Consider the following 23,824-nt stretch of genomic DNA (forward strand, 5'->3'; position numbering starts at 1 on the left):
AAATAAGCATCCTGAATGTCCAACGCTACCATCCTGGGTCCAGGGCAGCTAAGACTTGAGCCAATGTCAGCATTTTGTTCTCCTCCTTCCGGAGCAAGCCGCTGATGTTCCGTAGGTCCAAGATAGGGCGCAGGCCCCCCTTGCCCTTCTTGGATACCAGAAAGTAGTGGGAGTAACAACCACACCCTACTTCCGGCCCAGGAACGCGCTCTATGGCCCCCTTGGCCAAGAGGGCCGTAACTTCCTCTTGCAGAAGTTGCAAGTGTTCCCCGACACGCTGTGGTATTGCGGTGGTATGGCTGGAGGGGTTGCCTCGAAGGGGAGGGAGTAGCCCCTTCGGGCGATTTGCAGCACCAACATGTCCGACGTGACAGTGCGCCAGTGGAAGTGGTGATGGCGAACCCTGCCCCCCACTGGCATCATAAGGGCCTGAAAGCACGGACTAGGAGGGTTTTGAGGCGGATGCTGCAGGGGAAGGTGTGGACTGGCCTCGCCGTTGTCCCCGACCGCCGCCACAGCGGTTTCCACGGCCGCCACCGTGCTGTGTATTAGTCTGCGGTGCGTGGCTGGCAACACGTTTGGGAGTGCCCCTTCCTTGGCCACGAAAGGAGCGAAAGGCACCCGTTTGCTGGCGTGGGGTAGAGAGACCCAAGGACCTGGCCGTAGCCCTGGAGTCCTTAAAACGCTCAAGCGCATGGTCTGCCTTGTCGCCAAAGAGGCGACGGCCATCAAACGGCATGTCCAGAAGGGTGGCCTGGACATCAGCCGAAAAGTTGGCAGTCCTCAACCAGGCGTGGCGTCGAACCGCCACCGTCGTTGTCATCGCTCTGCCTAGTGAGTCGGTGGTATCCAGCCCACACCGGATGGAATAGCGTGCCGCATCTCGACCCTTCGCAAGGGCTTGGGCGAGTTTAGTCCAAACCCCCTCCGGACATTGTGGCAGCACGTCCGCGACGGTGTCCCACAGAGTGTGGGTGTAGCGGCCCAAGAGGCGTGCAGTCCAAAACTCAGGGACGAGAACACCTTCTTACCGAATTGCTCGTACCTCTTAGATTCCCGATCGGGCGGAGCCGTTGGGAATGCAGTCTGGGAAGTAGAGGCCTGGATAACCAGGCTCTCAGGGGTTAGGTGGGTGGAAAAGAAGCAAGGGTTGCCCAGAGCAGGGCGGTAGCGTCTGGCCATGTTCCTATCTACAAGAGGACCTGTAGCGGACCTGTAGCGGGCTTGGACCAAGTGCCCAAAAGAACGTCACACAAGGCCTCATTAAACGGCAGCAGAGGCTCAGCTGAGCTTGCCTGCGGTTTAAGGACCTCAGTGAGGAGGTTAGTCCTCACGGCCGAGACCGGGATCTCTAGGCCCAATGCCTTGGCCGCCCGCATCAACACTACACTGTAGGCAGCCCCCTCCTCCGTAGCCACGGTTGGAGGGGAGACAAAACAAGTGTCTGGCGAGGTGTCCAGTCCACTGGCATCCCCAAGCTCACATGTCCAGTCGTGTTGAGACTGGCACTCCTGTGCCAGAGGGTCCACAGACCCCTCCCATATCTCCCTCATCACCCATCACCTGAAATTCAGGTTCAAAGGATGGGGCCGATTCATTGAAGTAAAAATCTCCAAGCGACGTCGAGAGCGGCGCCGCCGGAACCGAATCGAGGGTAGGATCAGGGACACCCTAGGGGCCGGCGCCGGCAAGGTCGTGTGGTCGACCGGCGACGACCCGGATCCGGATCCAGCGGGGGCCTGCGGCACCGGGACTGAAGTCCCCGGCGGCGTCCGGCCGAAGCACCAGACCCGCCAGGCCCCCCAGTCGAGGCCGCTGTGCCCGAAGGCGCCGCGGAACCCGACGAGGAGGGAGCGACCTCATGGCCATGAGGTAGCGCTTGATCTCCTCCGGCGTCGTGTCATGCCCAGGGACCGGAAGGTATGGGGCAGGCCGCGGCGCCATAAGGCATGCAGTAATTATGGACTGCAACCCTAGACTGACAGAGGAAAACAGTTTCTTGCCAAATTGTTCCAGCCTTCTGGATTCCCGGTCCGGGGGTGCGGTAGGGACGTGGAGGCCTGGATAACCATGCTCTCAGGGGAGAGATGGGTGGACAGAAAGCAGGGGTTGACCGGAGCTGGGCGGTGGCGCCGGGCCACGTTCCGGTCCACAGGGGGAACTGTGATGGGCTTGGACCAAGTGCCCGTCAGAACGTCAATGAGGGCTTCATTAAACTGCAGCAGAGGCTCCGAAGAGCTTACTGGCAGTTTAAGCACCTCGGTGAGGAGGTTAGTCCATACAGCCGCTGCAGGGATCTCAAAGCCCAGGGCCGTGGCCGCCCTGCGCAGCACCACAGTATAGGTTGCCCCCTCCTCCGTAGCCACGGAAGGAGGAGAGGGAAAACCAGTGTCAGGCGAAGTGTCTAGACCACTGGCCTCCCTCAGCTCCTCTGCAGAGTCCTGACATAACTGGCACTGCTGTGCCAGAGGGCCCTCAGACCCCTCCCAGTCCTCCCCTTCATCCCTTTCCTGATAAACAGGCAAAAATGACAGAGCCGGGGCATAGTTGAAAAGTTCACCAGTCAGCATCGGAGAGGGCGCCGGGAGACGCAGCTCTGACGCCGGGCCGGGGCTGAAACCGGGGACGACGTCGTCTGAGGACGGCACCAGAGGTGGTACTGTGAGGGTCGTGCCAGCGGAGGAGTCTTAAGGTCAACTGGCGCAACCAGGATCCAGGCCTGGATCACACAAGGTCCTGCGGTGCCCGGACCGAAGTCGCCGGCGGCGCCGAGACGGAAGCCGAAGACACCGGCAACACAGGGCAAGGAACTTAAGTCGGACCTGCGGGCCCGAAGGCGGGTCTTGATGGCAGGAAGAGAGTCCTCATGGCCACAAGGAAGTCTCAGATCTGTTCCGGAGTCGCATTGAGTCCAGGGACCGGAGGGTGTGGGACCGGATGAGACTGCGTGGGCCCCGCCGGAGCGGCGTGGGTGGCGCCTCCGAACCCTCGGCTGAGTCGCGCGACTGACGAGGGGAAGTCAAAGAGCTAATCTTCTTCAACTTTTTAGCCATGCCTCGACTTACCTGAGTGCTAGGACTTGGATCCAGACGATCGATGATGACTGCGGCTCCGCGACCGATCCCTCAACCTCCTCCTCTACCGGGACCTCGAGCGGCACTGAGCCGACTGCCAGAGCTCGAGGAGCTTACGGCAACGCTCCCGCCTAGCCTTCGACGTCAAGGCCTGGCAGTCAGGGCAAGACTCGTCATCGTGGTCGGCCCCCAAGCAGTAGAGACACCGGCGTTGGGGGTCGGTAACCGACATCATTCGGTGACAGGCGTCACACGGCTTGAAACCGGGCATCTCTACTGGCACCAGGAGTTGAGTCGACTCGAAAAAGATAGACAAAAATGTCCAAAAAGTTAGTCTAAAAATGACTAAGGGTACGTGCTCTTCCCGGATCTGCGCTAGTTGGTACGGAAAAAAGAAGAAGAACTGACGTCAGCGTGCGAGGGAGGCATCTAAGTACTTCAGAGACGTCATTCCGGCGATCAAGATGCCACAGGACTATGCCTACCGACGCGCAGGGGTACTAACGTGTTTCTTTCAGATGTCATGGTCACTGACGGGTCCAAAAGCTGTGCAAGCTGCAGTGGCCTCCTGAGGAAGGCTCTGCATTATTTAATTTTTTATACAAATTAAGCACTTTCTGAGCTTTTTCTTGCCTAGCCCATAACAGATCTTCATGCATAGCACAATCAATCTTCAGATGGTCCCTTCCTACACTGCTTTGCCATTTTTAACCCTAGAGAAACTGACAAAGTTGCTAATCCTGTTCGTAGTCTATAGTTCGGTTCAGGTAGAAACTAAGTACCCACTCAGGGTTAAGGCAAGGAAGCGGTGGTTCTTCCTTGGCGGGAAGTGGTGTTGCAAAGAAAGCTGGCAATGTGGTGGACTGCCCTTAATGGAAGGGCATTGCTACCTTTCGCAGGAATGCTGCTTCAGTCAAGAGGACTAATTTGTCCAGGAACAGAAATGTATACACCGAGTTCCCTCACTCACCTGGTAGATGTTATGGTGAGGAATGCAATCTTGATGGCAAAGAAGGTGAAGAGAGCAACTGTGCACGGGTGATAGCACTGTGATAGCATGAATGATCTTCGTCGCATGTGTTGAGCACAACAATCATGATTTTATTTTGTTGTGTAGTGGGGTTTCAGTGATTTTTACTATATATTGGGTTAGGTTTTCCAAGGTGTTAGATGCCTTTGGTGACACAAGTGCACTCATTAGCGGTGTGTATGTTGCTTCTTTTTCTTGGATGTTAGAAAGGGTCCTTTGGTCGCCATTGCAGTTTTGATTTAAGGGGAGATTTGTATACATATCCCTAAGAGTACAGAATACGACAGTCACTATATATATATATATATATATATATATATATATATATATATATATATATATATATATATATTTTTTTTAAGGCTGCCTCAGGGTATTCTTGATTATTGTTACATTTTTCATTTTCAGCTCTTTTGCTGAAGAAAGGCTCTGTGATGGCTAAAATGCACTGGAACATTTTGTTGTTGCACTTTCAGATACAAGACCGTAAAAGTCTCTGTAAAGCATCGGACAAATTGTTTTATATTTCTGGATTTATCATCGAAAGTTAGAACTTTATGTTTACACTGACTGCATTAGACTTACACTTTCAAAGAACTTTCTTTTGTTTCTGATAAGATGATGTTTTTTGGGTGGGGTCATCCCCAAGTTGAGTGTGCAGCAAGTATTTACACCAGTCAGATATACAAAATCTAATAAAATTACAGAACTCAAGCCCTCATGCTGCCCTGCTTGTTGCAATACTACATGGCAGTTGTGTTGATCATGAGATCCATGTTAGGGAGGAACGCCTAAAGTGCCAAGCAAATCAACTGCAGTTCCAGCAGGTTGATGTGGAAGCAAGCTTCTGTCAGAGAGCAGAGTTCCCCGATCTAAACCTCATAGCTGACCTCTTCAGCCCAGCAACGATGCATATGTCAGGAACTTTAGCTTTGGATATCTGTCACCAACCCAATTGAGGTCAAGTAGCTACCACTGCAGATCTTTTGCAGACTCCTTCGACACCTGGATGAACTTTGCCAGGCCTCATTGGTGCTGAGCTCACTGAGACTTCAAATCCTACTGCCAGAGCTCACATGTGGCCCCTGGTGTGGTCCACAAGCAGGACCATAAGTCTTAGAGTAGCTTTCACCGATATGCAGGTTAGAGGTTGAAACATTTGGATAATAGCCTGAATGTCCTTAATTCGCCGAGACTCAAAAGAGTATTGTTTTCAGAATAACTCCAATAAAATGGAGCCATTGTGTAGAAGTCAGGTGTGACTTTGGCACATTGATGGAAAGTCCAAACAATGTCTGTAGATTGTAGGTGGTCTGGAGGTGGGCCTACGACAGCTTGAGGCGAGCCCATCTTCACTTGCTAGTCCTCTCTGTATGGAAAGACTGGTATTTCCAACCTCCGCAGTCAGGCTGCAACCACCATCATCACCTTGGAAAAACACAAGGTGCACCAACAAGGCCAAAAGGAGCATAGTAAACTGAAAGTGCTTGTGGCAAACACCTATCAGACTGTTAGAAGGAGATGTGAAAATATGCATCCTGCAAGTCCAGCACCACCTTTCAGTCACCTGGGTCTAGGGCAAACAGGAATTGGGCCAATGTGTGAGCATTTTGAATATTTATTTGCGGAGGAAGAAGTCCAGAGGGCGACGATCCAGCCAGGGTGAAGGCCTTCATCTTTATCAACAGTAGAAGTTAACTAGAGTAACAACCAGTCCTGATTTCTGATGCCAGCACCCTCTCAATTACTCCTTTGGCCAAGAGTCCTTGTACTTTTCAAAGGAGTAAAGACAAGTTGTCCTTGGGTAGGTAGGCATGTCTGGAGAGCAGGATAGCAAGAGTAGGGAGTATCCTAGTTCGAAGATCTGGAGCACCCATTTGTCGCCTGTGATGTTTTGCCTTAGTCAGAGGGGGAAGGTAACCTGATACTCAATATGATTGTGCACAACCAATGACATATTAAGGTGTTCAGTGGCGGATGCTGGGCTGGGGCTTAGGCAGTGTGTTGCTCCTTGGGGTCTACACACTGTCAGCCGGCAACCCAACATCTCCTGAAAAACGACTAGGAGGCCTACTGCTGTTGAGGCACGTATTGCTGTTACCTTTGTTGGAAACCCTTACCAAAGCCTTAAAAGGGAAGCTGTTTTTTGAAGGGGGGTGGTACTGCTGATCACACTGACCTAGGCTAAGAGAGCAGCCATTGGCCTTGCTCTCTTTAAATCTCTCCAAGGCCAAATCAACCTTCACTCCAAACAGTCTAGAGCAGTTCCATTACGGACTGTTGGACGTTTGAGTTAAACACTGTAGAGCAAATCCATGCATGTGGCTGCAGCACAGTACTAGTTCGAACTGCCCTATCCAAGCAGTCAGTAGTTTGCAGGCCAAAATGCATTGTGTACATCGCCACATCTCAGCCTTAAGAAGTGAGAAACTGTAGGGTCGGTCTGATGTCTTCTGGACAGCTGGGAAGATGCCAGTCACCCTGCACCACAAAATGTGCAGTACCTACCCAGGAGGCAAGAGATGTTGAGAGACTTAAGGCGCAAGAATGGCAGTGAAAAACATTTGTTTTCAAATGCTTCCATTATTTTGTATTCTCTTTCAGGCAGGGTTGTAGGGGTTCTGGTGGCTGGTGGACACCTACACAACAAAGATCTCCGAGGTAGGTTGCAGAAGGAGGAAACCCAGGTCCCCTGGAGAAGGACTATGTTGAAGTGCCACCTGCCTATTCACTGGGGGGGCAAGATCCCAGTTTTGCCCAGGTGCCCACCAGGACATCAATGAGGACCTCAAAAAAGGTCAATAGAGGTTCTTTATTGGTCTGAGCTGGGTTCAGACCCTCAGTGAGAACATCTGTTTTGACCTCTTGCATGGGTCGGTTGAGATCTAGTACCTTTGCTGTTCTCCTGATCAGTGTGGTGAAGGAGGCAGAGCCTTCTGTAGCCATTGCTGGGTTTAGGGAGGATAACTCAATGTCAGGTGAAAAATTTAAACCGCTAGCGTCCTAAAAGTCCTCAAAAAGGTTTCCTTCCTCAGATGTCAGAGGGTGGGGGCAGAGCTTCTGAATCAGACAAAAACGGATCCATGTTCAGCATCGGGGATGCGGTATTGGAGTTGAGGAGATTGGCTACGATTGTAGTACAGAGAACGCCGTTGGACTTTGCACCATGGCTGGAGCTGCTGTGCTCAAGTAAGGGCTGTATGTGGTCCCTTGGATTTTGGGTTCCAAAGGCACTCCAATTGGAATTGATGGAGTAAAAAGATTTTCTCTGCAGCCTCTCTCAGCTGCCTGAGTTCATCCACTGTTGCAGTCTGCTTGAGGGGAAGTGAAAAAGACACTTCGGCAGTCTGTTCCACAAAATCTTCAGGCCTGAAGAAAGGACACCTGCCCTTCCTTGATCCTACAAGGGCAAGCTAGAGCTGATTTCCAGGTGGGGCTGGGGATGGGATGTTGGGGTGGAGAGGTAGCTACCTGGTTGATAACATGACCTTTGCCTAGCTACTAGCTCGGCAGTGTCCAAAACAGGGGTTTCGAGATGGCTGGACTTTGAAGAAAATCAAAGCCACATAACAAATAAAAAAATCTGTGGTATAGCTGGTAGTCCCTTCCGCGGTGATTGTCAAAAGAATGAGTTCTGGCTCTGGCTGCTTTAAAGTTTTCTAGAGCAGAGTCTGCTTTGTTTCCAAAATGTTGCTTGCCGATGCAGGGACAAAGAGTACCACTTTGCTCTCATGGATAAATCTGTAGTGCCCAGTCAGACTTTTATTATGCACCTACACACATCTTGTTCTTCCTTTACCACCTCTGCATAATGCTATATATATGAAGTGGTCTGTTAGCTAGGGGAGCACTATATGCACCATATCCCTCAAAGCATGGATGTACCATCTCAGGAGACAAGGGCATTCAAGGGTCCCAGCTGAAAATACCTTCCACCTGGCCACCACGTGTTTTGGACTACTAGTCTGTAGGTGAAGTTGGAAAGCCTCCAGAGACTTGCTTAGGGCTACATGGTGCCTGTGACCAAGTTCTCCAGGGACAGACTGGTCTTCCAGGCTGGTTCTAGGAGTGCTTCACTAAATGGCAGCAAGGGCTCAAAGATTGCTCTGCTGGCTTCAAGCCCTACATCAAGAGGTCGGAATTGTCTCCGTCCTATGATTAACAAGTACAAGGCAACTACCTCAGGAAAAAGGGACTCCGAAGAAGGAAATCCATCTATGTTCCCCAGGATGTGTTTATGCCACTTGCATTCCAGACAGCAGGAAAATCATGTGTGTAGGAGGGTAGTGGAGGTAATGAGAAATCCACCTCACTATTCTCAACGGTGTTATAGGGAATGACTTCAAGCATGTCCCTGAATCAGACTTTGGTTATGCACAGTATTCCAATACTGCTCACGAGAGCCCTTAGACTGCTCTTTCCGTCCAAGAGATGTTGAGATTACTCCTGAAGTACTTTATATCCTTGGAGGAAGGTTGATCATCTGACTAGCCCAGTGGCAAATGATCAACCTCAATGGCCTGTAATGGCACCAGAGAACTTGGAAGGGACTCTTACCATGGATAAGCCAGAGAAAAAGCAGATGTTGGTAAGACCTTTTGCCTGAGAAGTCAAGGGTCTGAACAGCGGCAGGGAAGGAACCAGCACCATCCTAAAGGGTCCCACAGGGTGATCCAGAGGAGACTGCCAACTGAAAATTCCAGATCAACATTTGGGGTGGTAAACTCAGGACACGGCGGAGGAGGCAAAGTTAGTGTGTAGGAGCAGTCAGGGGCATTGCGATCGGGTCAGAAGGTAGTCCTGGGCATGGAGAAGGGACCAGTGGCAACGCCATCGCCAGATCTAGAGGTGGAATCATGACTAGCTCTAGTTCTGATGAAGAATCCTAATGAGTGAGACGTGTTGTGGTGAATTTCCTTTGGGGGAAGAGCACTACTGCTTCTTCCTCTTTTTGTGTGTGTGTGGTGCTTCTCCCTAGATGACTTTGAAGATGGAGAGGAGGTAGAGTTGTATCTCATCCAGGATTGGTGCCGAGCCTGGGCCACAAACAGTTTTGACACATGCTCCTTGATCACCTAGGGATGCATTCTGAGGCAGGAGTCAAATGGCCCACAAGCAAATGTTATGTGGTCCTTAATGGACATATGTCTATCACCATACCAGTAAGACTTGAACCCATAACGTTTAGGGAGCCACATACCCAGCAGTGCACAAAACTTCTGTCAGAAAACAGTGAGGAAAAATGGACGGAAGAAAGCAAGATCTGCATCCATGTCGAGAAGGTGCTTAAAACAGGAAATGGACATCAGGATGCCGGAGTTGGTGCTTTATCACTCCAGTGATGTCACAGTGGTGTTGTTTCTGCACCAACATGGAGCCTGCACCCCTTATCTCGTGGAACAGCTAATGAAAGTTTCTGAATCCAGTCTGGCACGACTGGGATATTTGAAACGCAAGGAACTTGCAGGTAGAACTATCCATTAGAAGTTTTCAATTTAAAAGCTTTGAAAAGTCCCATGCAAATACTTCAAATGGAATTAAAGCAACATAAGACCAGCAAAACAACCTTTAATACAAGTGTTCATTAGACACCAATGGCTTAATTCAGACTCAAATTAGAGAAGATTTTTTTTTACAAAGGAAACCACAAAAAAAATCTTACCTTACAGAACATGTCACGAAGATCATCTTTCGGGCTAATCCAGGATGCAACAGCATCACAAAAAAATATAAAGTCCTGCAAAGTAGAAGTTATGATTTTTAAAATAACATTTTTATGCAAAGGAAACTGTTGCAAAGAATGGTAGCATATTGGAAACACTGGAGTATTTAGTTCAATTACAGTTAAATGTAATGTTCTAAAATATTATACAGCATCAATGAATTGATTTCGATATCAATGGTTCATCATATTTAATGTCCCATCTGGCTGAGTGACCATTACTGAATTTACTGTAGAGACAGAGTATAAATTGGACCAAGGTAATAGTGTACAGGGATGTGGAATTCCTATAGCCCGACGCCCAGGACATGTTCTTTGGGGTCAAGGGAAACAAGTTTTTATGTTTATTTTGTCCTTGGGACAAGTCAGCCCAACCCCCAGTACCACATTATGGATCAGGGAAGGAGACTATCTGCAGTTAAGGTAATATTTTTGCCCATATGTTACTGCTGTTCAAACTTGTATTCATGGTTCATTAATTAAAATCCTTTATTATTAGGGTGAGCACTCAAGTGTTGACTACACTGCTGACAGTGGTTCCAGTACAAAAATGTTTGCACACGTTTTCAAAGTTTAGCAAAATGAAGCTATGTATAATGCTCCCAGAATGCTCTCTGATTTGATGCAAATATTTGCAAAAGCCTGAAATCAAAATTGATGATTCTTTGCTTTCAAAATAAAATGTTCATTAAAAAAAATGAAAGCAGTGAAAAAAAAACATTTAGCTAAACTACTGTAAAGTTTCAGGTACCCTTTCTTTGCATCATCATTTAGTAACATGTGTTGATGCATGCTAGTGTTTCCCAAAAATATTCATAACGGAAAATCAGTGTAACCAGTTTCAATATGATTATGGGAAACAAAAACAAACGAGCATTGGCTAAGCCAGTGGGTCTGAAATTAGTGGTCAGCTTTTTAGTTATGTCAATGTGTGACTTGTTTATGCATTGTTTTTGTTAAACCTTATTAGGGTGTAAGCTGCTAGGCCCTCACCATTATAACAAACATTGGCAAAAGCAAAAATAGTTTATTGGTCTCAAAAAGCACACACTGCCACAGTAGTTACTGGCAATGAACAAAAACACTTTGTGTGCCAATATGCTCTTTGTGAAAGAACAGAATGCTGTCAACTCACAATGAAGCCAGCCAAAACAGAACTTTAAGAAACACAAAAGGTCACGGTCAATGCCAGACCATATTAAGGGCCCAATTATTAAATAAAGTCCCAAAAGTGCACCCAAGGTACATGCCTTGCATTAAGGGTAGTTATGCAGCTTTCGTGAATTACCAATAGTTTACAGAAGTAGGACAATAAATAGAACTCACCCTGGAACTATTGCTTACCACTACCTTCAGCCCCAATATGCAGATCTGCGGAAACGTGGAAACATAAGGGGATTGCAAGTATTCAAACACTACTATGGTATGAGCCCTGGCATAATCAAGGAGGCTATATCAGAACTCTTATATAATGAGATTGCGGCCATAATTTGTCGCTGCAGTACATGGCGCCAAGCGGGCAAGTGGATTTTGTTACAGGACAAGTAGATTTATGAAGCAAATTGCCCCATGGACAAGTAGATATTTTATTAACTTCCACACCCCTGCACAGTGTAACTACGATGATACAGTGGCTAGATTTTAAAGATGACCTATGATGCACACAACCTCATATTAGGAGGTTTGGGTGCATTTTTTAGTAACTCGGACCACAGATTTAAAAAAAAGTTTTATTCCCAGTAAAATAACGAAGTAGTAATATCTGAGTGACATTTGTTCTGCTTATGTACCCCTCCTTTACATTTCATATATACACTTTACTGCACATTATTTAATTATAAAAGCATATTGTATTTAGTATTGTTAGAATAAATATACTGTTTGTCTCAGTACGATATGATAGTTCGGCAACTGCTTATATGTGAAATTCCAACAAACAGTGTTACATACTGTTTAATGTTTATTTCAGAAATGGTTTATTTAGGAAATGCAAATAGTCAATGTTTCATAGTAGCACAAGTAGGTTAAGGTACATGATGACTGTTGTTTTTGACACCTTTCCGCAATTGGTTCATTTTTAGATATAGAAGCGTAACAAAGGGTAGAGATAAAGTAAGATATTAAGAGTTTAGAGGCGTGGGGAAGTAAGAGGTTTTTTTTTTTTATAATTCAGAGACTTGTTGAGGTAAAGGGCATAAGGCCTTTTTAGGGTTCCGTTGTGGGTAGAGGTAAAGTGAGGTAAGATTTTTAGGGATCAGGAGATGGTAGAGGTAAAGGGGGTTAAGGAGTTCTCTGGGTTCAGAGGAGGGTAGAGGTAAAGGGAAGTAAAGAGTTTGTAAGAGTTCAGGGGAGGTAAAGGGAGGTTAGTGGAATAATATAAAGAAAAAAAGGGTTTGCAGGGGTCACCCCCAGAAACACACAAATGATAAAAAAATACACATTTAGATATGGAAGAATATCAGATTTTACAAAAGCACTGCAGGGTAAAGATTTGAGTTCAAAAGTCCTGCGTGGTATTAAAACACATTGTAAAGGCCAACACGTTTGAATGCCAGCGATATAAAGGCATGCAGGGTAAAGCCCTGTGTTGAAATATCTGATGTACTTATGGGTTACAATCCAAGGGTTCTCTGTCCTAAATTGATATGTTGACTAAGTCTGCGCTGCCAGAGGGTCTGGAGATTCCTATGTTCTGGCCGAATTCTAAATAAGTTTCTGAAACAGTATCAGGAGGTACCCGGTGCAGCTCTATCTACACCACGGAAGAACAGACAGCACTTGAAGGTGTCCTGCATCACAAAATCTACTTTCTCAATCAATCAATCAAGAAAGTTTAAAGCGCGCTACTCACCTGCAAGGGTCTTAAGGTGTGTGGGGTGGCTGGAGGAGCATGTACGGTCAGTCGAAGAGTCAGGTCTTGAGGGTCTTCCTGAAGATGTGTAGGGTGGGGGCACGTTTGATGTTGATCGGCAGCTCGTTTCAGGTCTTGCTACGATGTAGGAGAAGGTTCTTCCCCCGTTCTCGCTCTGCCTAGGCTCGGGGGTTCGGTGAGGGCGGCGGAACGAAGGTTCCTCTTGGGTACGTGGAAGGAGATTCTGTTAAGGTATCAGGGTCCGGTGTTGTGTAGGCATTTGTGAGTATCTTGAAGGTTACTCTTTTCTTGACGGGGAGCCAATGAAGGTTACGCAGGTGCTGGGTGATTTGTTTGTGTCGAGGGATGCCGAGGACACGTCTGGCTGCGGTGTTCTGTATGATCTGAAGTTTGCGGAACAGAGATTTGTTAATCCCGGCATAGAGGGTGTTTCCGTAGTCCAGTATGCTGGTTATGAGTGCGTGGGTGATGGTCTTCCTTGATTCGGGGGGATCCATTTAAAGGTCTTTTTCGGAGGTTACAGAGGTGTTGAAGCAGGTGGAGGTGACTGCGTTGACCTGTTGGGTCATGGAGATGGAGGAGTCGAGTACGATGCAGAGGTTTCGGAGGGGTCCGTGGAGGTGGGGAGGTTGCCGAGGGTGGCTGATGATGGCTCATTAGCCAAAAACCGGTCCCAGGATGCTTGTTTCCGGTCCAGGGAAGACATGGCTTGGCAGTTCGGGCTGGACTGTTCCCATGAGGCACAGGGTCAGACTGATTTGGATATGGCCATGTCTGAACTGGGGTGGCGGAGTGAGCTAAAGAATGATGATGGATTAAACCCAGATCAGTTGGCTGGGGGTGAGTGCTTGCAATGTTCAACACTCTGTTATCTGAAAAGACAGAAATTTAGGAACATGAATTACAGGTGGACCCAAACTGACAACAGAGAGTACTGAATAGGGATTAACAATACACACAATAGCATGTAGCTAAAAGATGCTTTATTTAATTGTATTATTATAGATCTAACCTTCTAACATTCATTGATTTAAATCCAACAATTATACTCATGTTGTGCACTTTGTAATTGTTATATGTCACAATACATTACTGTTTAGATATACAGTTCATTAGTAAATCAAAAAGATACAAAAATTGTAAATATTGACCAGAATACATGGCTAAAAATAGATTATAGTTGCTACGCGCGTTTCGGCTAGTAGCCTTGAAGCACTAGATACTTGGAACCTTCACCCATTGCAAACTTCTTTGATGCATCAATTTATTGCTCTAGGGAATAGGACCCCTTCTCTAGCTTCTATGTATTTTGAATTAGAGAAAAGAATAATGCACATAACACACTGTAATTAAATATAGGAGTACAAGATTAGATAAGTGAGTACAAGATTCAAGTCCCACTGGGGCATCACGAAGGGAACAGGAGGGAACAGGTGTGTGATGCCCTTCAGAAATCTACTTACAATGGGGGACTTGAATAAGAAAGGCTGATAAGGTAGCCTTAAGAAGGCTGAAAGGTAGCCCTTGATAGTGCACAGAGTAGAGCCCTGCTGGGCAAGAGAAAGAAGGAAGAGGAGAACCTCAGAAAGAGGGGCATTGAGAGGATCCACAGCCTGTGCTGTGCACCATGCCACAAATCTGTTCCACCTGCAGGCGTATACCAACTTTGTGGAGGGACGCCTGGCTGCCAGAATGATATCACAGACTTCGGGAGGCAAGTCAAATGGCCTCAACTGCCCCCGCTCAATCTCCAAGTTTACGACTTTCTCTGGCTGTGGGCCTGCCAATCAGACCCACAGCCTGGCTGTTCTCTTTCTAAATTACAACATGTACCCTAGGTGCATTTACCAATTGGTACTGGGCCACCTTATCAGACCCTGTAACTCAGGGCATAGGTGTACCCAGGGCTGCCAGGGGCTGCAGCATGTATTATGCCACCCCTGGCTGGCCTCCTAAATTTGACACAACTGGCTGCATGACAGCTGGGGCAAAGTCGTGTAATCAACCTTTGCTGTAGGTGTAGTATACCTATACCTAACCCTAAAATGGACACACAGATTCCTATCAGTCACTCCTATGGCAGGCCTTGACAATCCTGAAGGCAGAGTGCTTGGAATCGTGTGAGATGGTGCTCTGGCATGAGCTGAGCCTGTCTGCAGCTTGCGGAACCAAGTCCTAATAGCTGTTCCATGATATCGCATACCATATACTCTTAAGTGCATTATAATCCTCGCGGTTAAATGCCAACTTTGGTATTGCTTTATCAAAACATGTCGAGTAAGGTGTCATACGAATTGGAATACTAACCCCTCGCCAATTCTGGCGACGGGGTTAGCATTCCACCCTTCTAGAGGGACACGACATGTATGTAACTGTGAACCCCGGTTAAAGTTAACTGAAGCCTCAGCTCCACAAAATGGATGCTGCCACCACAGACACGAGTCTGACCCCCTGCAGCTGGGAGTCCTTCCAGCGAGGGAGGCTTGGACAAAGGGTTTCCTGTCCGGGGCGGTGCTAGCACCGTCCCAGACATGGTTTTGTGTATCCTGGGTAGGCAGGGCTTTTCAGGAAGGTGACTGCTGAGTGGCACCCCGGTGCTCACTACGCATAGGCCGGTCAGAACCAGTTCCAGGGGCACACCAGCCCCTGGCCTGGGGGAAGTCCGGCATGGCAGAGGGGTGTAACCACCCCCCTCCTCGTCCCACCCATAGGCAGGACCTAGTCACCGGGTCAGCCCCCTTTTTTAGTATAAAGATGGGAGCGGGCCCCCTGTTCAAATTAGATCATCTTTGGAATCAAGACACGACTTTCTGCGAAAGGACTTCAAGATCTCCTTCTTCAAGATTCTCCCTTGTGGCTAAGGAGTAGTCACCCTGCATCCGCAGGCACCATCCTAAGAACACTGCGGTCTGCTGCACAGTCCTTCTTCACGAATCCGACGACCCAGCTCGACGAGACCCGGCTTCCCTGGCACCTCTGACCTCTACTCACCTCTACAGCAAAGCTGAGAACCGTGAGTGCGACGAGACCTCGAGGGACCGACGATCGCCAAGACTGCACGACTTCTTTGCAACAAGCCCACCGAGTCTTCCATTGGTGAGTGCTTTGGGGTCCGAGAAGCCCCAACCCTGAGCAGCTCCAGCACCGAAGATCAGCCCTCCAGCATCTCCACGATCTGCGTGGGGCCCTTCTGCTTTTGCGTGCTCACCGCGCTGTGTGGCTACTAGCCGGCTGGCTTGTGGCCTTCTTCACGACGCCCGACGACATCACTGCTGCTGGTCTGGTTGCTCCAGACTGGCCCTTGCTTCCTTCTTCAAGAGAGGCACCCCGGACCCTCCTGGTCCACTCCAGACGCCATTTTGAGTCCACCGCGTGGGCTTGAATTTGCCAAGGCTTTGTTGCCCAATCCTGGGTCCAGCGACGCCGACAGCTTCATCCATCGTGGGACAGATCGCTCCTCCATCCTGGTCGCCGACAACGCCTCTTGGTCCGTGAGATCTGCGATCACAGCGTCACCCACTCACCTAGTCGAGGTGGCTACCATCCTGTGCCCTCCTGGTGCCCACTGACTACTGGCTAGTAGTCTCGAACTTGGTCCCCTCTGCTTTCAGGTGTCATCTTCCTTCGATCCAGGCTTGGATCCATCGAACTTTCTTCACTGGTCGCCTGCCAGCAACTTCTTTCTTCCAGGCTCCTGGTCCGTCTACGAGGATCCCCGACGTCTTTTGTGACCTATGCAGCTGCAGCCCCTGGGCTAGGTAACTTCGGCATTTCGGTGCCCCAGCATAGTCTCACTATCCAAGGGTCAGGATCCACTTTCGTTTTCCTCCTACCAGGTCGGGTTCGCCCGAGAACACTAACTTTGTCATTACTAGCTACCATAGACTTTGTCCCGCATCACGCGTGAGAGTGCACACTCTGCACCCGAGTCCCCTAGGCCTCCTGTAAGTAATCTGAAGGTTCTATAGTCAAGTCCTAGCGATTCCTAAGCCTATTAGTACTGTACTTACCTGCTAGTAATTTCGCATTCCACTTTCAGAGTATATGGTTTTCCGTGCCCCTCGGGCATTTGTATATACTGTGCTAACTTAAGTATTTTCGTAAGAGTTTTGTTTTGTGCTTAGTACCCTGTCCTCATAAAGAGTACAGGGCTGTTGTGATTCTTAATAAATATCCTGTTTATTTTCATAACACTTGTGTGGTGTCCTTTCACTGGGTATTCAAGGGGTATATGTGTGGTAAACAGCTGGCTTAACACGCCCTCTCGAGTCTTTAGCCTTAGACTGCTCGTATCCACGCTACTAGGATAGCTGGCCTATAAGGTTGACTTACAACCAATCATCAATAAGGGTTGCTGGACTGATACATAGTGTTCACTAGAATAGTGAGCACTGTATATCAGGCCACCTTCTCACAGTCGCCTCGAAGGAGAGGGAGTAGCCCCTTCGGACGATCTGCAGCACCCACCTGTCCAAAGTGATAGTGCTGTGATAATCAAAAATGGGAATGGACAGTGGTATCTACAATAACCATTGGTTATGTTTTGAGAACCCTCATAGATGCTTTGATTTTGATGTTGCAGTGTATCTTTTTATCCGCCCCTTGTCTAGTGTCATGGCATAGTCATCGGGTTATCAAATAACGTGCTATATGCCTGCCTCACCCGAGGCAACCTCTGGTAAGTGTAGAAGTGTCCAGAAATTATAGGGACAACTACAGAGGGATAGTGTGTAGAGCAATCAAAAAAATTATTATTAAAAGGCAGTGTCGCACCAAAAACAAAATTTATTATAAAGAGGTGGGCACTGTAAGTTAAAACTTGAATAGTGGTATATTAGGTAATCGAGTTACTGGATTACCATACGTCTATAGATAGGTCGACATGTTTCATACTGAGATTCCTGTATTGTGGGAACAAAATTAACATTACGTTTCTCAATGTAACATTAACTATAGCATATAGCGCGCATACAAACAGTCTTTGTAATCAGCAAGAAAATAAATGGTCATTTTAACTCGCAAGCATTTATTTCCATGTAGCGTGCACAGCACAGTGAGCACTAGGAGGGAAAATAGAGCTAGGAAGAGGAGAATAATTAGATAGGTCGGTTCACTGTCGGTAGGCATTGCACAGAGGTGTATATACACATAGCGTTCCTTGTGGTCACTAGGACTAAAACATTTTGTGCGGCATGTGTTGCTCTCTATGTGTATCATTAGGGTGTGTTGTTAATGTTTTTTTTTTTTTTTTTTTTAAACCTTTATTTTGTGAAATGCACAATACACAGCGTCTGCCTACAACCCCTCGAGGCCGGCCGCTATGACATATTAGAAAAGGATATAAGAAAAAACCAATAGGCAGAACGCCGTTAAAGCAATCTCTGAGTGAGAAGTGTCGGGTAGAACATAGAACAATAATGTCAGGATAGGAAAAGGTTTAATTTTATAATTTTGTCGAGTACTTGTAGTAAACTACGAAAAGAGTCGAAGCAGATCACTGACCAGGATAGACATACCGTTCAAGGAGCACCCAGAAGGAGGCGATATAGAGGAAGGCATTTGTAAGGAAATAGGAGGCCGCCATCCAGGAACTAAGAGCAAACGCTATACCACAGAATGATAGAACACAATAAACTCCCTACTAACACTGGACCCCGACCCCAAGGAACATAGAAGAGAAAGAAACCGAAGAAGAGGAGAGAAAGAAAGAGAAAGAGGGCCATAGACACAAAGAAAAGACACAGAACACATCCCATCCCCCCACCCTGCATACCAGCGGAAGGCCACGGCCCACCCCCCCCAATAGGCATGCCTGTCGCCCCAAGAGAACCCCAAGTGAGAAAAGAGAGTCTGGCGAGTGGGAAAGAACATCCCAGTCGCTGACTCCCAGAAAAGGCAGGAGGAGGAAAATATAGCATACTCCCGGTCACCACCAGCCCCGTAAGTATCCCCCACCCTGAGTATCATCGGCACAAATGAAGTAGCAAGTAAGCAGCAGGTGGGGAGACTCAAATCCAAATGTGCGAATAAATCCGATAAAAAGCAGTCCCATCCTAGTCCCCGCCCGCCAATACGTACAGCACACTAAAGGAAATCGCCCAGTCCTGGCCCGATCTTAGGTGGCCCCACATATCCACCCCCGCAATCTACAATAGCGGATTACACGCATGCGGCACATCAAAAACATCGACAAGTATTCAAGTCCGGGTCATGCCAGGCGGTCCGGCAGGATCATCAAGGGAGGCAACATCAGCCCTGGCCTGAACGCTGAAACCCCTCCAAGCATGGCCACCGCTGGGAATGTACTTCAGGCAGAACAAAGGAGCAAGATGGCCGCTCCCGGCATAGAAGAAGCAGAGGAAGAAGAAGCGAGAGTTCCCAATCATCGACCATCACCACGTCCAAAGTGACAAACACCTTTTCCCCCCACAGAACGGCACACACTCCGGCGATGTTGAGGAAGCCGTGGCAACACTTGCAGAGGCAGAGTCTCAGCTTTTAGAGTGGAAGGGAACTTTGTATCTGCAGCTTTGTCATGAAAAGAACACTCGACACTGTAGCCAGGGAGAGGACGTTCCACAGTATCCCCCTGTCGCCACATTGTATCCACCTCGAATGGGTTGAGAGGCATTGGGGGGTCAGACAATCGCAATAGTTCCCTGGATGACATAGCGACATCAATCTTCCGCTCCAGTTCCCGAGTGTTTTGCCACCATGTCGCCCTCAAGTCTTCCAGGGCTAGAAGGATATCACCATAGGTCAGGACAGCTCCCCGCTTTAGCATGGCAGCAGTATGCAAAGGCGCCACCGGGGCACCCTCCAGCTCGACGGTAGGCAGGGCAGCTTGCGTCAGGGATATGGAGGCTTCCGTCTTTTCGGCGAGGTAGACCGGCGCCGGCACCATCTCTGCAGTAGGCACACATCGGAGGGGGGATGGCGACTCCATAGGGCGGAGGGAGAATATTTAAGGCAAAAAGAGATACTGCTCGCAATAAGGGGCTCGCACGATGTGAGAGCCCCCGGCTGTACAGCAATGCGGGTGGTAGGCGCTTCAAAATGGATACCGCTCTGACCGCTGGTAGCATGGCAAAGGAGATATCGCCAGCCCGGATCCAACCACACAGGTATCTTCTCCGTCGCTAAGAGGGCTCCGCCGAGCCGCCCATTCCACAGCCGGTAACATTTCCCCAGACGCCGGTCCTGCCCCAGGTCGTATCACCGTACGTGATCAGCGGTGTCCGGTGGCGGTGGTCGGGCCAGAGTGTGTGTTGTTAATGTTAATCACCCTATGTCATTATTAGCAAATCTCACCAGCGCGGGGTGAAATTTCTTACAGTTATCGCGCAAAAGCTAGTACGGACTAGTAAATGCATTAGACAGCTTTTCCAATGTTGACACTACACGTTACAGACAAAAACAGATATATTTCTTGTAACAAGTATGTTAGGTTTGGGCGAGTTTAGCCCGGACCTCCTCCGGGCATTGTGGCAGCACCTCCGCAACCGTGTCCCCCAGAGTGTGGATGTAGCGGCCCAAGAGACAGGCGGTATTTACAGACCGCAGCCCTAAGCTGACAGACGAGAACACCTTCTTCCCGAACTTTTCGTATCTCTTGGATTCCCGGTCGGGCGGGGCCGACGGGAATGCGGTCTGGGAATTGGAGGCCTGGATGAATAGGCTCTCGGGGGTGGGATGGGTGGACAAAAAGCATGGGTTGCCCGGGGCCGGGCGGCAGCGTCTGGCAACGTTCCTATCCACAGGCGGGCTTGGACCAAGTGCCCACAAGAACGTCACATAAGGCCTCATTGAACGCTGGAGCTTGACTGCGGTTTGAGGACATCAGTGAGGAGGTTAGTCCTCACGGCCGCGACGGGGAGCTCAAGGTGTAAGGCTTTGGCTGCCTTCGTCAACACTACACTATATGTAGACCCCTCCTCCGAAGCCACAGTCGGAAGGGAGGCAAATCCAGTGTCTGGCGATGTGTCAAGACCACTGGCCTCCCCAAGCTCATATGTCCAGTCCTGTTGAGACTGGCACTCCAGTGCCAGAGGGTCTTCAGACCCCTCCCAATCATCCTCGTCACCCGTTACCTGTAAAACAGGATTAGTAGACCGGGCCTCCTCGTGGAAATAAAAATCTCCATAGGCCGTCTGAAGCGGCGCTCAGCGGCGCCGTTCCGGCACCAGAGTCGAAGGGAACATTGGGGACGGTGTCCACAGCGGGCGCCGGGGGCGACAACCATGGGGCCGGTGAGGTCGACCGGCGACGACCCGGAAGCGGATCCAGTGAGGTCCTGTGGTGCCGGGACCGAAGTCGCCGTCGGCGTCCGGCCGAAGCACCCGGCGGCGTCTGGGCCGAAGCACCCGACCCGCTAGGGCCTCCAGTCGGGACCGTTGGGCCCGAAGGCGCCACGGAACCAGACTGAGGAGGGAGGGACCTCATGGCCACGAGGTACCGCTCGATCTCCTCCGGCGTTGTGCCGTGCCCAGGGACCCAAAGGTGTGGGGCAGGTGGCGACGCTTGCGACTCCCGCGGAGCCGCGTGGGCGGTGTCGCCCGAGCCCCCGGCCGCATCGTGCGAGCATCGGGGTGGGTCGGAGGAACGATGACGTCTCTCCGACCTCTCATGCCTCTTACCTGAGGACTTGGAGCCTGACGACCGGTGTCCACTCCCGGAGCTGCGATGACTCCGACCTCGCGACCTGTCCCTCGACCTCCCGTGGGGCCGGGGCCGGGACCTGGAGTGGCGCGGGCCGACTGCCGGAGCTCGAGCCGCTTGTGGGACTGCTCCCGCCTAGCCTTCGACGTCAGGGCCCGGCAGTCGGAGCAGGTGCAGTCGTCGTGATCGAGGCCTAGGCACTTCAGGCACCGGCGATGGGGGTCCGTGACCGACATCAGTGGGTCGCACTTCGAGCAGGGTTTGAACCGGGCATCCCTACCGGCACCGATAGAGTCGAAGACTCAAAGAAAAAGAATGATCAAAAAGATCAAAAGTTTAGTCAAAAAATGACTAGGGGTAGAGCTTCTCCGGATATGCGCTAGCTGGCGCGGAAAAAGAACTGACGTCAGCGCGCATGGGCAGCGTCCAAGTACTCTGACGACGTCATTCCGGCGCTAACGACGCCGACGACGGACGCGGAGCCGCAGAGGTCTGTCACTCTGTCACAAGGATGGGGTAATAAGTGATGTCATGGGTGATGTCACCGTCGATGTCATGAGTGATGTATTATGTGAAGTCATCAGCAGTGCATTGCAGGCGCGCTTGTTATAGTGAGTCCAACTAACTATAACGTTGGAATTTCTATGGTTTTATGTCAGTAAAATTTCCAGCTAACTATAACTGGTGTGAAACCTAAGGTTTTTTTCAGTGAATATTATATATATATATATATTTTTATTTATTTGTACCATGAATTGCCGGTCTCTTACCATGACGATGAATGTTGATCTACACACTATAAATCCCTTAAAGTTGTTGCTGTGGTATGTGAGTTTATTTGTATAATATGCTACTATTCTCATTTTTAGTCACTAAATTGAGATCCAAGCACCTTTTTCCTTTCGAATAGAAGTTACCAAAGATTTTTATTGCAGATGTTTTTAATATTTCAGCTTTTATTGTATGTTTATATATGTGTATCTTTTATGATCTGCCTTTGGAAGATCGAATAAAAACAAAGAATGAATGACTACTCTATAGAAAGCTAGTGAGGATATCGTTGGCTATACTTACTTCCCCTGATGAATAATCATGTTTTTCCTGAGTTTTGGATTTTTTTTTAAATGCCATTACTGAATGTCCTGATATGTATTACTGGGCTAATGCTGATTATAATCTGATAAGTTTATGCATAGAACATTCTACAATGTAATCTTTCGTATCTGATTAAGCCTAAGTGTTTTGAAAATGTCATATATCTAGATTATTCTTTCAGACAGTGAAAGTTTAGTTAAAAGATATTTCCATAGGCCAGGCGGTCTAACATGGCAGACGCGGCGTAGCGCAGCTCCCTGTAGCCCGATCGAAATCCTGCCCTTATCCTGCTAATCCCAATACCCTGACCCAGACCCTACATTGGGGGGACCTTGTGGCCCCCAGTCGGCATACTCAGTGGGTTCCAGCGCTGCACTTCGAGTCCCTAACAGACGCCGTGGGATCGAGTAATGTGCGGCCTACGTGAACAGGGCCAGTGGCCTTGCCAGTGGGAATGCTGGTGAGCCGGGACCCGCCCGACGGCTTGGAGAGATAACCGGATTCAAGGCTGCGACAGCGGTCACCAAGGTAGGATGAGACCTGGATTCATTGATTTGAGCAGGAGCGTTGAACTTAATAAAATATCTACTTGTCCGTGGGGCCGGTTGCTTCATAAATCTACTTATCCTGTAACAAAATCTACTTGTCCCTTTTGTGCCATGTAATGCGGTGACAAATTATGTCAGCAATCTCATTATATAAGAGCTCTGAAATAGCCTCTCGGATTATGCCAGGGCTCCTTCCATAGTAAAGATTGAATAGTAGCAATTCTCCTTTGTTGCCACGTTTCCCCAGATCTACATACTGGGGCAAAAAGGTAATGGTAAGCAACAGTTCCAGGGTTGGAATGCCCTTTTAAGTCTGAGCAAACCTACTAACTTGCTTGTTTTAAAGGTTTTCACCAACTCTTCTCTAATCATTTCCCATACTGAGAAATGTTGTCAATTTACTCCTGATCATGGCAGACATAAAACTTCTTCCAGGGTTGAGAAAAAGGTGGTTGGAGGGAGAGTGAACTTGCAAACACTCAGATTTTCGTATGAGCAAATCTACGCCTGCATATTTGCTCATGATAAAATGCAGTTCACAAATATTTTCTATGAGTACCATTTCTTGGCCTACTTCTTTAAAGTCTTGTGAATTCACAAAAGCTGTATATTTGCACTTAATGCAAGGACATGGGTGCACTTATGAGACTATTTAATAATTGGGTCCCCAAATAGGTCTGTCGTAACCATGACCTTTTGTGTTTAATAAAATGCTGTCTGTCTCTATCTATTGGCTAGCTTCACTATGAGTGACAGCGCATTCTGTTATTTCACAAGGAGCTTATTGACACACAGTCAGTGCCAGGAACTACAGTGGCAATGTGT

General features: G+C 48.7%; 1 protein-coding gene across 1 annotated transcript in view; it reads right to left on the reverse strand.

Moving 5' to 3' along the window:
• TNPO1 (transportin 1) overlaps positions 1-23,824 on the reverse strand; it is a 1,561,564-nt gene that overhangs the window by 90,904 nt on the left and 1,446,836 nt on the right. The window contains exon 22 of the mRNA XM_086960799.1: positions 9,767-9,841. Within this exon, the coding sequence (XP_086816925.1) occupies positions 9,767-9,841 (75 nt within the window). The remainder of the gene's footprint in view (positions 1-9,766; positions 9,842-23,824) is intronic.

Source organism: Lissotriton vulgaris, chromosome 3_1 (assembly GCF_964263255.1).
Source record: "Lissotriton vulgaris chromosome 3_1, aLisVul1.2, whole genome shotgun sequence".
In the NCBI taxonomy this organism is placed as follows: Eukaryota; Metazoa; Chordata; class Amphibia; order Caudata; family Salamandridae; genus Lissotriton; species Lissotriton vulgaris.